This window comes from Phaenicophaeus curvirostris, chromosome 5 (genome assembly GCF_032191515.1).
Source record: "Phaenicophaeus curvirostris isolate KB17595 chromosome 5, BPBGC_Pcur_1.0, whole genome shotgun sequence".
Taxonomy (NCBI): domain Eukaryota; kingdom Metazoa; phylum Chordata; class Aves; order Cuculiformes; family Cuculidae; genus Phaenicophaeus; species Phaenicophaeus curvirostris.
In genome coordinates, this window is record NC_091396.1 from 5,707,311 (window position 1) to 5,721,438 (window position 14,128).

Genomic DNA, 14,128 nt, shown 5'->3' on the forward strand with positions numbered 1-14,128 from the left:
AAGGTATAATGTATGTTGTGTTACACCTTATTTCTAAAGTTGCATGCATGTTGCTGTAGTGAGCTATAAGTATATTGGAAATCTCTGTCCTTTTCTTAGGTGTCACTGATTATAGCTAGCATGATAGCTGTGATCGTGTATCGCCTTGCGGTGTATGCTGCCTTCGCCAGCCTCATGGAGAACACAGAAACTTTACAGCCCATCAGAGGATTACTGACCCCACAGCTTGCAACATCAGTTACAGCCTCATGCCTGAATTTTGTCATCATCATGATACTGAATTTCATATATGAAAGGATAGCTATCTGGATTACTGATATGGGTAAGAACTGTACTTAAAGACAAAACTTCCAAGGATTCAGTAAAGGTAGAACCCATCTAGAGGTGCTTGACAGATTTATTCTTGCCTCAAGCACAGTGGGAACACTAGAATGTTAGTCTGTAGTTTGCAGCAAGGACTCAGTTGTATCCGTGGCCATACTGAACCTTTTCTCTGCATTTGAATATCGTAAGCTGGTTTCTCTTAGTATTATGTTTGCTTATATTACTGCTAGTCTATGGAGACAATTGTAGTTCTGAACATAATGTAGTTCTGAACACAATGTAGTTCTGAACACGTATTATGTGTTATATGAGAGTCACCAAAGCAAGATCAAACTTTGTTAATTTAGCAGTATTTCAATTAGAAATCCTGAAGATCTGTTTGTAAAAATAGATCACAGCTTTCAAATCCATCTTTACAGGAAAAAGACTAAATAATAATGTCTCGTGTTGGAGGGGAAAGGTAGGAGGCTGGCGAATAGGATAGGACAGTATATTTTCCAGTATGTTATTCATGGCACTGTTTCCCTTAGCTGTGGATTGGCAAATTTGGAGTTAATACAGACTGAAGGCAAAGATTGAGCAGGCTGAGAAGTTAAGTCCAAGATGTGTTATTGTGGCTGCAGCCCTTGACAGCACTACCTGCAGGAGGCCCACTCCAGAACTGGAGGAGCCTGCAGGCAGGCAGGCCCAGAAAGATCTGTTGGTTTTGTAGCAGATTTTAGGTTTGACTATTGCTTACTTGCTGGAAATGTGCTTCCCTAGAGCCCTTCTTACGTATTTCTCCTTGTTTGCCTTTAATGATTTACATGAAGAAGTCCCTGCAGGTGCTTTATAGAAAGAAATAATAGCTGACTATTCAGCTGTGGGGGAGAGCTGAAAGTATTTGTATTTGTAATTTGTATAGCTGTCATAAATGCAGTTGGGTGATTTGTTTTTTATGAGGTCTTACAGGTGGAATCAAGAATTGAAAGGTGCTTGTTGCAGAAACTTAATGGGATGCTGCATTTGGTTTATTTTGGTTTATTATGGACCATCTTTAGTCTCAGGCATCTGTACTGTTTCTTTCTCTTGGCCAAATTAGACTAAAGAAAGACATAACAAGTAATAAGTACAATTGCCTCTAGCAAAAAAACCCAAAAACCCCAACAAAACAAAACAATAAACCAACCCAAGCAAACTAGAAGACTATCATTTTTTAATCCTTCTTGAAGGGCATGAAGTATAAGCATGAAGGCTCAGCAATGTCATTTTGCTGCTTGCAAGTATGGAGGATTAATTTCTTAAGTGTCAGCACTACCTGTGGTTCTCAGTTACAGAGGAGAAAATAAATCTGCTTACTTTTATGGGACTGCTGCCCTCCTCTGGCAGCTGCGATGGCTGCACTCAGCCCAGGCTTAGAGTCCAGAGTATGAAATGTTGACTGCAGCTGTCAGGAGTGTCTGTTCTAACTCCCTTCACTCTCGAACTTCTTAAATGTTTAGGCCAAATTTTGTTTACAGAGGTGCAGGTACAGCCTTTCTCTGGTGCTGTAGACACTGGGTGTGTGACATCAACCTGTGAGCTGCTCACTGCCAATAGATGTATTTTAATGAGCTGCATCCTAGGCAGACAACCTCAGCTGAGAACTGCCTGCTCTGTAGTAAACTCTGATGTCAGGTTCCCTGTAAATACCCTCTGTCAGGCAAACATTTGTCATGCTTAGAATCATTAGGTTATTCGGATATAAAATAACTGCCCTGTAGGGCAGGTGAGTTCAACATGTCTGCCAGGTCCCAACCAATTTAGAGAGACTTGAATGCTTGTGATGTATTTTCTTCCCCTTTCTCCCGGGTCATATTGGTTATGTGATAACATTTAACAGCACATTTTAACAATAATGTGCTTAGGGCTTCCTGCTACCTTTAAAATGTAAACATGGTGGAGAACATCATTACAAAGGCAGCAAAATCTTAAGCAAAGGCTTGGTGATGTTCAGTGCCACCAAAACACCTGCATCCTTTTCTGTTCTTCCCCCTGCAATGAGTCTCATCTTTCAGAGGCACAAGACCCATCCAGTTTCTGCTGATTTCAATATAAATTAAACACACACAGCATACTGAAAAAATCAATACTGTAATGTATGCAAATAAAAAAAACTTTATCATGTACATTGCTAACAGTGGAACTTTCGTAGTCTAGGAGAACCTGGTAGTTAATGTTTGAGTTTGATCGTGAATCTCCTAAAAATAGTGTAAGGTTTGGGGGTGGGCAGTTGCTAGTCGACAGTACAAAGAAGGGGAAGGCAAAGCTTTTACGTGGTTCAAGATTGAATTTCACTTGGTTGCAGAAAGCTGCATTGTAAATTAAGGGTAGGGTGTCATAGAGCCAGAGCTCCATCTGCTGAACTGGTAGTAGGCAGCCTTTTTTTTCTTTTTTTTTTTTTTTTCCCTTTTGGATATAAAGGTACTGTGAGTGATGAATATTTGTGAATTTTATCCTTTTAAAGGGAATAAAGGAAAATAAAATTACTGTGTTCTGGTTTCACAGAGATTCCCAGAACTCATATGGAATACGAGAACAGGCTCACTATGAAAATGTTTCTGTTCCAGTTTGTCAACTACTATTCATCCTGTTTCTACGTGGCCTTCTTCAAAGGGAAGTTTGTTGGTTACCCAGGTGCCTACACATACATGTTTAATAGCTGGCGAAATGAAGAGGTAGGACATTCTTGATGGATATAATAATAATAGTAATAGTAAAACTAGTTTAAAGTCTTTATCCTCTCCAATCTGTGCAATCTTAAATAGACAGCTATAGGTTTGGTCTCGAATGAGCTGGACCTCAGCTGGCCGTCCTGAAGCTGATGAAGGGCTTCTAAGGATCCTTCTTGCCATTGCTAGTCAGGGAAACAGCAGCACTGAAAATCTGTGGCTCACAGTCACAAGGAGGATCCAGTTCTCCTGAAATACCATTGGATCTCACCATAGGTCTTAAACGTGATTCTCTAGGTTGCAGTCTAGTATAAATGGGAATGGTCTCTGGCTTTTTGAGGCACTACATTGTCAGAGAAAAAATTTGGAAAGCAGCTCATCTGTAAGCTTTTGGGGTTTTCCCCCTCATTTCATTACTAATTATGCTGTTGAAATAAGAGATGAAATAAAATATTTAATGTGAAGCATTGCTTGGGTGTCAATAGTGGAGGAAAACCCATGGAAAACACAATGAAGTAACGCAGTGCATTTACTGAGGAAGTATCTCCTAGTACTGAATTGGCTGCTAAACTCATAAGACAGAGTTGAAACTTTAAAACTAATGTTCTTAGCAAACAGCGGAGACCAGATACTGGCAGGTATTTAAATGATCGTTATGTTTCGGTGTGTCTTTTATCAAGCGCGTTGAGCATTGAAAGCCCTTCTGTAACAGCCTTCCCAAGAGAGAATCTTAGCTGGCAGTCCAGGTGATAATTAAGTATTGTCCTAACAAGTTTTAAGATTTCCTTTTCTCTTTCATTTATACAGTAGTAGAATATGATTTATCTGGGTAGTGTCCATTATTCATGTCCTTTAACCCGCAATTTGTCTCTGCCAGTGTGATCCTGCAGGCTGTTTGATAGAACTGACGACACAGCTCACCATAGTCATGGCTGGCAAACAGATCTGGGGAAATATCCAAGAAGCCATTGTACCGTAAGTTCTCTCTTACACTGAGATGCCCATGTTATAGACAGAGGAAATTCTTGGAAGTAGTGATAACAAGGATTGCCATATGAAGAGCTAAGAAAAAAAAATCTGTAAATTAAGCACAGTACTGACAAGTAGAATTATCAGAGGCTTTTGGTGGTAGTATTATATATTGCAACAAGGAGCTTGCTAAGAGAAAGGGATACGTGATCTGCTTCTCTCATGGTAACTTTTTCTGTATATCCAGCTGGATTTGTAACTGGTGGGGACGCCGGAAAGCCAGAAATAATCCAGAAAATTTATACAGTCGCTGGGAGCAGGACCATGATCTGCAGACATTTGGAGCCCTAGGCCTGTTCTATGAATATCTAGAAATGGGTAAGTTTAAAAATACACATTTGAAATTGAGGACATCTTGCACTGACACTTGCAAAAAAATAGCTTCTCAATGAATTGTTATGGATTGATGCCACCGCTTTCATCTGGTAAACAGGAGACGATCAACTACTGGAAATCGTTAAATAGGTCAGCCTAATTAAAAAAAAAAAGCTGTCTTTGCTCGTTAGACTGCAGGGAATTTCACAGAAACACTGCAAAGACTGTTTGTTTCCCTCATTTGAATGGTGAACATTATTCTCAGTGCAGCCAGCTGTCTCTGTGTCTGTTCTGTTCTTGTTCCCAAGCATATTCTCAGCTGATGTCAGTTTAAATTGTAAGTGTGGGATGAGTGCCAAATATCCTGTAAGGATGTGTACTGCAGATATGAGATCTACAAACTGTATCGGAGAGAATCGATTCAGTTTTAGGTTTGCATAGATTAGTGCTTTGATGCAGTCTGATAGAACCAGCAGAGGGAGCATGGGTAACAGAACAGGATTTTTCAAAGGGAACATGAACAGGTCAGCATATGAAATCACTTCACAAAACCTGAGAAGCTAAAACTGGAAGTTGAAGCCAAACTAAATGTAGAAGACACTGTAGAAGTGTTAGTATTGTCTTTTAAAAGAACAAAAATTTTGAGAAGGGATGCCTTGTGTTGTTTAATGTGTTTGCTCCAGAATTTTCTTGGGGCTCCTAAGCTAGTATGAATTTTGTTCCTTGTCTAAGATGAAGAACTGATCACTGACATCATGGAAGAGCTGGTGTATAGGAATTTATTTTTATCCACTGCCTAAACCAGACAAGATGTTCTATTTCCTGTCTTTAAAACATAGTGGCAGTATTGGCTCTGCACCGAGGACTGTCACAATCTGTACCAAGAAACATTTCATTTTGATAATGACTTAAAGGGGTTGTTTATGTATATTATTTGTAATTCTTAAACTAATGTTAAAGACTCCCCAGTGGAACTAGTATATACAGAATTGGTACTAATTTTTTGACTAAAGCAATAACAATAGGTGGAGGTGAGATTGTGATAACAGTAAAAGTATTTCCTCTATTTAATTTAGGAGTGTAGCTGATAAGTAAAAGGAGAATGGGCTTGCTCTGCGCAGGCTGCAGGAGAGAAAAACTAGTCTGGTTTTGGTTTTGTTCCTGTCTCGTAACTCAGAAATGTGATGTATTAGTGCATTCCCTACAGTTCCATTCATGAGAGAACTGCAACATGATGAAAGAATTAATATCCAGCACTGCTGGCAGCATCATTGACAGAACCTGACTGCCCCATTCCTTTGGGTGCTGCCGAACGGCAGCCCTAAGGGACTAGAGGAGTCTTGGGGCTGGGGCAAGCTGTCATTGTCTCGGGCCAGAGCAGGAGGTGACTACTCGTGCAGCCTGGCACAAGTTTGCCATTTGTCTGCCAGTGGCAATTTGAATGTTTCATCATCACCCTGAAGGTAATTTCTAGGGGCAGATTTTGGCACTCTTCTTTTCTCCCTTGCAGTCATTCAGTTTGGATTCATTACTCTCTTCGTGGCATCCTTTCCCCTGGCTCCCCTTCTTGCTCTGATGAATAATATCCTGGAGATTCGAGTAGACTCCTGGAAATTAACCACTCAGTACAGGAGACCCGTGGCTGCAAAAGCACATAGCATAGGGGTTTGGCAAGAAATCCTGAATGGAATGGCCATCTTATCGGTTGTCACTAATGTAAGTATGTTAACTGTGCTGCATCAACTTTGATTCTTTCATTTGCAGATTTAAAAATCAGCTGAGGCTTATCAACAGTGTTTGTTTTATCACATGCTACCCTACAGAGATACCGTCAAACCATTTGCCTTGTTTGGCTTGCCCATTTGTTGACCATTATGGTCCATTTCATTGGACCATAATCTTTCATTCGCTTGTCTGTCTTCTCCAGTGTTTTGAAATGGCATAGTCCATTCTGAAGCTTAGTCAGATGACGGACACTGATTGCCCAGAGGAGCACCAGAGTGGACAGTAGAGGTTGATTAATGCTGTTGGCCAGATGACATTCTTGTTTTATCGTTATGAGGTCTATACTGTGGGAATTCCACTCGTTTAGCGGCTTCTAGATGGCCCCATGGGGACAATGATTCACTGGAAACTAAATGCTATGCTAGTCTTTCATCTTAAGTATACACTGCTGAGCAAAATAGTTGTCTCTTTTTAATGTAGAATAGTAAACAGTATCAAATATGCAAGTGTCTTAGGCAACAAGCCCACTTGCAGGTATCGCCTAATTAGCAAGGTACCTGAGCATCTTAAGCTTCTAAAGTTTCTTGGCAAAACGTGCTGGTAGCCCTTTTTTCATTTTTAAATACAGCAGGAGAAAACAGCTCCCCTTCTTTAATAAAGTGATCTCACATTGGAGTCGAGTTCATCCTTTCTCACGGGAATTCAAACCACATCTCCTCTTAATAAGGAATGCTGTTATCACAGATAGAAGAGTTTGTTATGAAGGAATATTTGGAATTTGGTGCCTTTATTAAGGACTATTCACATATTTTATTCACTGAGGGCTGGTCCTCACAGCAGAGGCCACAGTCAGCATCTTTACCAAGGTGGTACTGCAGCCACAGAGCTGCAGTACCAAAACTGCTCTATGAATCTGCTCACAAGTTTTGTGTGCTACTTCTTTAATTTCTTTTTCCAATTTCCTTTTCAGGCTTTTATTGTTGCATTCACATCAGATATGATTCCTCGCTTAGTTTACTACTATGCTTATTCAGAAAATGAAGACTCACCTATGTCTGGATATATAAACAATAGTTTGTCAGTGTTTCTAATCTCAGATTTTCCCGATAGAAACAAGCCTAAAATGGTTCGAGACAACTTTGTCATATGCAGGTTGGTGTAATAATAAATATTGTATCCCTTTGTTTAGAACACAGCATAAAGAATAAATGCAGATTTAAGAAGACCACTAGAAACTGAATTATGTCATTCTTCCCGTTATGAAGTGTGAGAGGTGGTATTTAAGCTATTAACAAGGCAATGCTTGAGATGGTAAGAGATCATGGCAGTAACGAAAAAAACACCTTTTTGTTATTTTATAGTGTCTCATTGCTAATGTTAGTTTGCTTGTTTTCTTAATTAAACTATTGTTTTCTGAGTAATAGAGGAGATTTATGTCCCTAAGGTTGTAACTTCAGCCTATATTTCAAAAGTTTTTAGGCTGCAATGTCTAATTATGGCCTGAAACTGCACCAGGAAAGGTTCCAATTGGATATTAGGAAAATTTTCTTCACCAAAAGGATTATCAAGCACTGGAACACCTGCCCAGGGCAGTGGTTGAGTCACCATCCCTGGAGGTGTTCAGAGGGCGAGTGAATGAAGTGCTTAGGAATATGTTTTAGTAGTGGACAGGTATGGTTGGGCTTGATGATCTCAAAGATCTTTTCCAGCCTAGTGATTCTATGATTCTGAGTAGATAAGGAAGTATCAGTAGCGGTGGTTTAGATTCCAAAGCTGAAAATGAGGTGTGGTATCTTAAAGGCATCTTATGAGGTGTGCTCAATCATTACTGTGCTAAATATCACTGAGGATCTGGGTCATCCTGCTTTCATTAAAAAAAAAAAAAAAAAAGTCCTTTCTCACTAGAAGAAGCATTGGGGGTTCTAGAAGGACTGAGAAAAAAAACTTCAGAGCAGTCCACAGTAAAAGAAAAGTATTGATTCAATGTGCAAGAAAAAAAACCCAAACAAAAAAACCCAACATTTTAAGAAGCAGCTATGTTTGTATGATATTTTAGCCTTAAAGCCCCAGGAGTCCTTATCCTACTTATACATGGGAGTGTAGAACTCAAGACTGCCCTTCCATTAAGCCCTTCCTCTGTCCAATCCATCATCTGTCAAGGTCTGTTGCATTTATTCAGTACTTGTCCCTTACTGTGTGATACATTCTATCACTCTGTCCTGTAGAATTTGATCATTGCCCTAAAGAAAAGTAACCTCTGTATACAATTTCACTTCTCTCACATCTTCACCCCTGCTCTGTTGCTGTGAATAGGAGAGTGTTTAAGCAAACATAAGAGAGAAACAAATTGAGAGGCAACCTTTTTCTGGAAAAGGAAACAGATCATTTAAAACAAGATGAAGAGGTTCCTTAAGTGACAGCTGTATTTGCCTGTATGTGTCAGTGGGCTTGTAGTCTGTCTCAGACTGAATATGACATTTCACCTTTGCATGTCTTGCTATTCAACAGGTACAGAGACTATCGATATCCTCCAGATCATGAGCGCAGATATTTACACAGTATGCATTTTTGGCACATTCTTGCTGCAAAACTGGCCTTTATAATTATTATGGAGGTATGTTCCCTACAAAATTTCCTTCCAAAATTGATACCTTATAGATTTTGTGGGTAGCTACCAATGTTACAGAAATAGAACTGCTGAGAATATAAAATAGCTAAGTTATACCAAATAATCATGTTGCAAATGTTTATTGTAACTGGGTAATATAACTTCAGGAAGTTAACATCTGAATAAGACTAGTGAAAACAGCTGAGGAGACTGCAAGATTCAATTGAAAGACAACAGCAGAATAAAGAAATTTTTTATGCAGCTGGCAGAGACATGAACCAGCAGGACTAGCACTTTCACTCCTCATTTCATTAAAGTGTTGTATGTGAGGTCACTGTATTCATAGTCCAGGAAGCATTTTGCAGTGCTGTAAATTGGCTAAAAGTAGTTAAATCAATAATTTGGATAATTAGCACTTCAGTATTAAGCCACTGTCTTGCAAGTTTTGAAGGGAAAATAGAGTTTGGAATTAATGTTTCTGCATAAAAGGAAGTGTTTTAATCTTTGTGCATATCTCAGATACATATTAATTTGTTGGGTTGTTTTTTTTCTCAGCATGTTGTGTTCATCGTCAAATTCTTTGTAGCATGGATGATTCCTGATGTCCCTGCAGATGTGAAAGCCAAAATAAAACGTGAGAAATATTTAACACAGAAGATCCTACATGAGTATGAACTTGAAAAACTGAAGGAGAGACTGTGTCAAGGTGATAAACGAGCCACAGAAAAGGAATACATTGCCACCGAAGGAAGAATGGAGTTAACCATACAAATGTAGCTGAAAAAACAGCTGTTTGGGATTTAGCTTATTTTAAATTTTTTATCTGTGATTTGCTCAGTATGCATTGTCCTGAAAGCTATAGGATGGTTTCAACCCTTTGCTTTCATTCCAAAGATTTTAGACTTTTCTTTAAAAGTCTTACTGAGCATTCTAGGTTAAGTAAATCTACTTAAACTGTATGACTTCAGCACTGTTTTCTATTTACCCATCACTTTGAATAATAAGTATAATCTTGTAATCCTAGAATTTGGATTCCCAGTGTAGGGAACATTACCCTCAAAGGGCTCATTGCTACCAAGCCCTCCCCCTGTTGCTAAGTGCAAAGTTCTAGGCTGTATCCCAGCTGAATGAAAGCGATATTATAGAGGACTCCTGTTGTGGAAATTGGTGAGAGTTATATTTTTATGGCGGCATCGTTTAAATAACACTCCTGATAAAAAAGTTAGGGTTTGAGGCTTTTTTGTATCCACTGTGTCTCAGAAAATGTTTGTTTGCAGCTTTGAACTTGTGTACCCTTTCCAGAAGGAATGGGTTTTTGACATACATGGGCTTAATTCTACTTGGAATTATTTATAGGCACAGTCGATACATAGCAGTGAAGAAAAAAAAACCAAACCTATGATTTATTTTTATAAAAATACTGTCTGCTGAAGAAATTGCTCTTTAAATGCAAATATTGGGGAGTCATCTAGTGACAGTGTTCTTTTAAAAAGATGTGTACAATTTGGAGAATTACAGCTAATTTATTTCTTAGTCTAAAATACTGCCATTGGAAGATGGTGTTTGACATTAATTTTGGCCAAAGCTGCTCCTTTCTTTGGTTTGGATTCTCTGTGAACGCCAGCAGAGGGCTAAAGCTGCACGTCTCTACTCAGTGCTGTGGAGGATGACACATGGTGCAGTGGACTGAGAGCTGGGCTGCCACACTAATTGATGTAGCTGGATGGCTTGTACATGGATTTGTATTCAAAAGATTTTAAGCATGCCAAGTAATCTTATGTTTATGTTTTTATTGTCCTTATATGTAAGAGCCGGGGGGAGGTTGGAGCGCATTGTTTTTGGTTTTGTTCTCTTTCTGATCTTCAAAAAGGATTTTTTTCCTGTTTCCTCATGGGTCTTTTCTACAAAGTTTTCAAGTTTATAAATATATAATAGCTACTTGTGCAAAGTAGCTACCAGCTGTTTATGAATATGCCCTCACTTTATAATTTGAAGCAGTTAGGCATTTTTATGATTTTGCTGTATATTTAAAACATATCAACACTTCCATGCTTAGTGCCTTGTTTACTTGCATTTGGCAAAGGATGTGAAGCGGATCACCACAGGGAACTGCGTATTTCCAAAGTGTGCTTGCAGGCATCATGATACTGTGAACCTGCACACCTAGCTGTACAGTGTTAGCCAACCCTGCCTGCCACGGCACACTTTCTGTTCTAGTGCTGTGCGAACTGCTCATGGAGAGCAGTTCATACCTAGACTGCAAAGATAATGTAGCACCAGGCCATTGAGTTTTCTTGTGCTGAAGTATACTGGTTAGAGAGATTAGAAATAGTACTACATTTGCACTTTGAAAGTTATACTTCCTTGCAAGTATGCACAAAAAGATTTAGATTTGTATTCCATATCAGCCAAATGATGTACTGTTTACTAGATCCACGATGTAAGGTTTCCGTGCTTTGTTTAGCAGACCTAGCCTACGTGTTGCAATACTTGGCTAGTGACGTTAATGTTGTCATAGGTTTAAATCCGTGTTTTGGGTGGAACCATCATTATTAGCAAATATTTTAACATTGAAGTGCCTACCTCTAATGAACATCACATGGTTTGGCTGCCAGTCAAGGAGTTGAAGCAGATGTACATTTCTCGTTACTGTAAGTTATTCAGCTTTGTTATCTATTAGCTTGATAAATCAAGCATATTGGCAATTTGTGTTCATGATGAACTGACCATGTTCATGAATATTCAAACATATTTGAAGTAATAGATTTATTGGAGGAATGCATGTATAAATAAATTAGCTCTGCTGCTTAATGTATAAGCCAAAGAAGAGTATCAGTCACCGTAATTTTGTCTGTGACACCGGAATTTACACAATGCAAGCACTTTGCTGCTTCTTACAGAAATACTATTAACTGCTTAGTTTAGATTTCATGGTTTTGTTACTGTTAGCAATGCAAACAATTGCTTCAAACAGTAAGGTGGTGTGATGCAGAGTTGTATTTCTATGCAAACCATGCAATCTGATTGAAGCTGAAAACAGATTTGAAAATTAAGCGTTAGATGCACTGTTCTTGCTTACAGAACGTTAGTTTCTTCAGGTCCTGCAATAAAGTGTCCTAATATACTACACTTGAAAACATGTCAGTAAAATAGATCTAATGTGAATGAAGAATGCTGTTTAAAATCAAGGTGGAGGGAAACAGGGAAATACTTTGGTCTGGGAAACTGCATTGATATGCAGAAGACCCACATGCAGACCCTGAATTTTTGAACTGATGTTTTGACTTCTACTTCTCGCTCCTTTTAAACTTAATTTTTGATATCACTTCCTGTTAAATGCTGTGCAAACAAATGGTTTGCATATGTTGTATCATACAATAGAAAGTTGAAAAGATGTGGGATCAGTTTATTAAAAAATAAATAGATGTATATCTTAAAAATATATCATTACACTTCATAGCATTACTTCATATATAAACTGTTGAAAAGAGAATGTGTTGTCATATTAAGAGCTAATATCACATAACAAAATAAGTCTAACACCTCTTTACATAGTAGTTTGCCTTTACGTGTCATTAAGCAGTATTTTGATAAACAAAAGGTTAATATGATTAGGACTATAATGGTCCACATACATATATGTTTGCTGAAGTGTTCCTGAAAAGTGAGAAAAATAAGAAAAATGAACTGGTTGGTTTGGAGATGTGCTTGTTCTTACTGTTGGAATATTTGATGTTGATGCGTTTAATGCAAATATCTCAAAGTGTCCTTTAATCAAAGTAAAGATAGTTCTGTATTGGAACTGCTATAACTTAAGCAACAAGAGGTTGCTTCATTAGAATGAGTTAGAAAAAGAAAATCAGCCTTTCAAGTGTAATACAATCAGGGATGTTATTTTTTTTCCATTTAAAAGTTAGGTAGGATTTTTACCTTGGAAAGTTTTAGTGTGGTATGTCCTAAGGAAATGACTGCAAAATAAGAGTGCTACTATAAGACACTATACTGTTTTTTTTCTAGAAGATTTTGTTATTATGCTTTTACTTTTTAATGAAATACTACCAGATTGAGACAACAGAAGGGAGTGAAAATAGATGGACTTCCCTACAGTTCTATGTTTACTGCTTGTTTTAAATTGTACTGTTGTGTAATCTGAGTGGTGTTTTTGTCTGCTGAGTTTGTTGCTGATATGTATGATACACTAATGTTGGAATAAATTTTTTAAACGTTGCATTCAGCTAACTTATATGTTTACGTTTAATAAGATCTAAATCTGGCAAATAAAGCAGTGTTTATTTTTAACATGCTGTCAACTTGTTCTTGAAAATTCCAAGAATTCAGAGAGAAGCTGAGGTATTAAAAGTTAAATGCCCAGATCACCTCATGGAGAAAAGTATTCATGCAGGTTTTTTCAGCTCATTGCAGGATATTTAAGATCAGGTTGGATGAGGTTTTGAGCTTCATGATCATGAGGCAACATGATCCAGCAGAACGTGTTCCTGCCCATCGCAGAGGGGTTGGAACTTGGTGATCTTTAAGGTTCCTTCAGACCCAAACCATTCTATGATTCTCTGATATCTGGATATTGTATATGGATTTCCAGTAATCTGACTTAAAGACTTGTGAAGAAAGCTTCCGATTGTCATTTTCCACTTGAAATGATAATTGGATTGTGTAAGGGTTTCTTCTGTCTTCAGGCATTTTCTTAAGAAATTAATTACCAAGGAAAAGCCATACTGAGCTCTGCATGTATTCTAGGCAATGTAGGTGGACCAAGATGGCATGAGTGTACAATACCCCATGAGTGTGTTTAGGTTTGCAAATTTCTTACATTAGAAGGCCACAAATCAGTGAAAAAGACTTAGCGTTTCCATCTGCCTGTCGGTACAGTACACACAGTGTGTTAGCACACACTCATTTGCAGCCAGGCTGCTTTTCCCTTCATTCTCTAGATACAGATTTTATTCTTGTGATGCCAGGACCTGAGATGACTTCTCAAGTTCTCAGTTTCTGCACATGCAGTTTTCACACGTAACACAAGCGGTTCACAAATGTGCACTTAAATAGCTTTGAGCACACTGCAAAACACAGTGGAGCTAAAGCTTTTCCAAGGGACTGGTAAAGTCTTACCATCCCTAGATACATCATATTTTAATCTTTCCTTGCAACTCACTTCTGGCACCGATGTAGGGCTTTAGATTAAATCACAGAGAATCTGGATTTGAGTTTATAACTTGCTGTCAATAGACGGCATCAGCATTTTATCACTCCCGTTACACCACGCTCTCAGAACTCTGGGAACAGCATCACCTGCCAGATGTGGTGGGTCGTTTCCTTTCTAACTTTAGAATGATAAATTAAGAGGGATGCAATAGGGTCAATCAAATGAAAGCAACGTATGAGATTGTTTTGTTAATCTTGTCTATATTTAAAAAAAAAT

General features: G+C 38.3%; 1 protein-coding gene across 6 annotated transcripts in view; it reads left to right on the forward strand.

Annotated features, from left to right (window-relative positions):
- ANO5 (anoctamin 5) overlaps nucleotides 1–12,990 on the forward strand; it is a 60,901-nt gene extending 47,911 nt beyond the window's left edge. For all 6 annotated transcript variants that reach the window (XM_069857443.1, XM_069857444.1, XM_069857445.1 and 3 more), the window contains 8 exons: nucleotides 100–322; nucleotides 2,851–3,020; nucleotides 3,892–3,989; nucleotides 4,231–4,361; nucleotides 5,869–6,074; nucleotides 7,054–7,235; nucleotides 8,592–8,697; nucleotides 9,247–12,990. In XM_069857443.1, coding sequence (XP_069713544.1) covers nucleotides 100–322; nucleotides 2,851–3,020; nucleotides 3,892–3,989; nucleotides 4,231–4,361; nucleotides 5,869–6,074; nucleotides 7,054–7,235; nucleotides 8,592–8,697; nucleotides 9,247–9,468 — 1,338 coding nt within the window. In that variant the 3' untranslated portion in view covers nucleotides 9,469–12,990. The remainder of the gene's footprint in view (nucleotides 1–99; nucleotides 323–2,850; nucleotides 3,021–3,891; nucleotides 3,990–4,230; nucleotides 4,362–5,868; nucleotides 6,075–7,053; nucleotides 7,236–8,591; nucleotides 8,698–9,246) is intronic.
- Nucleotides 12,991–14,128: the final 1,138 nt, after the last annotated feature.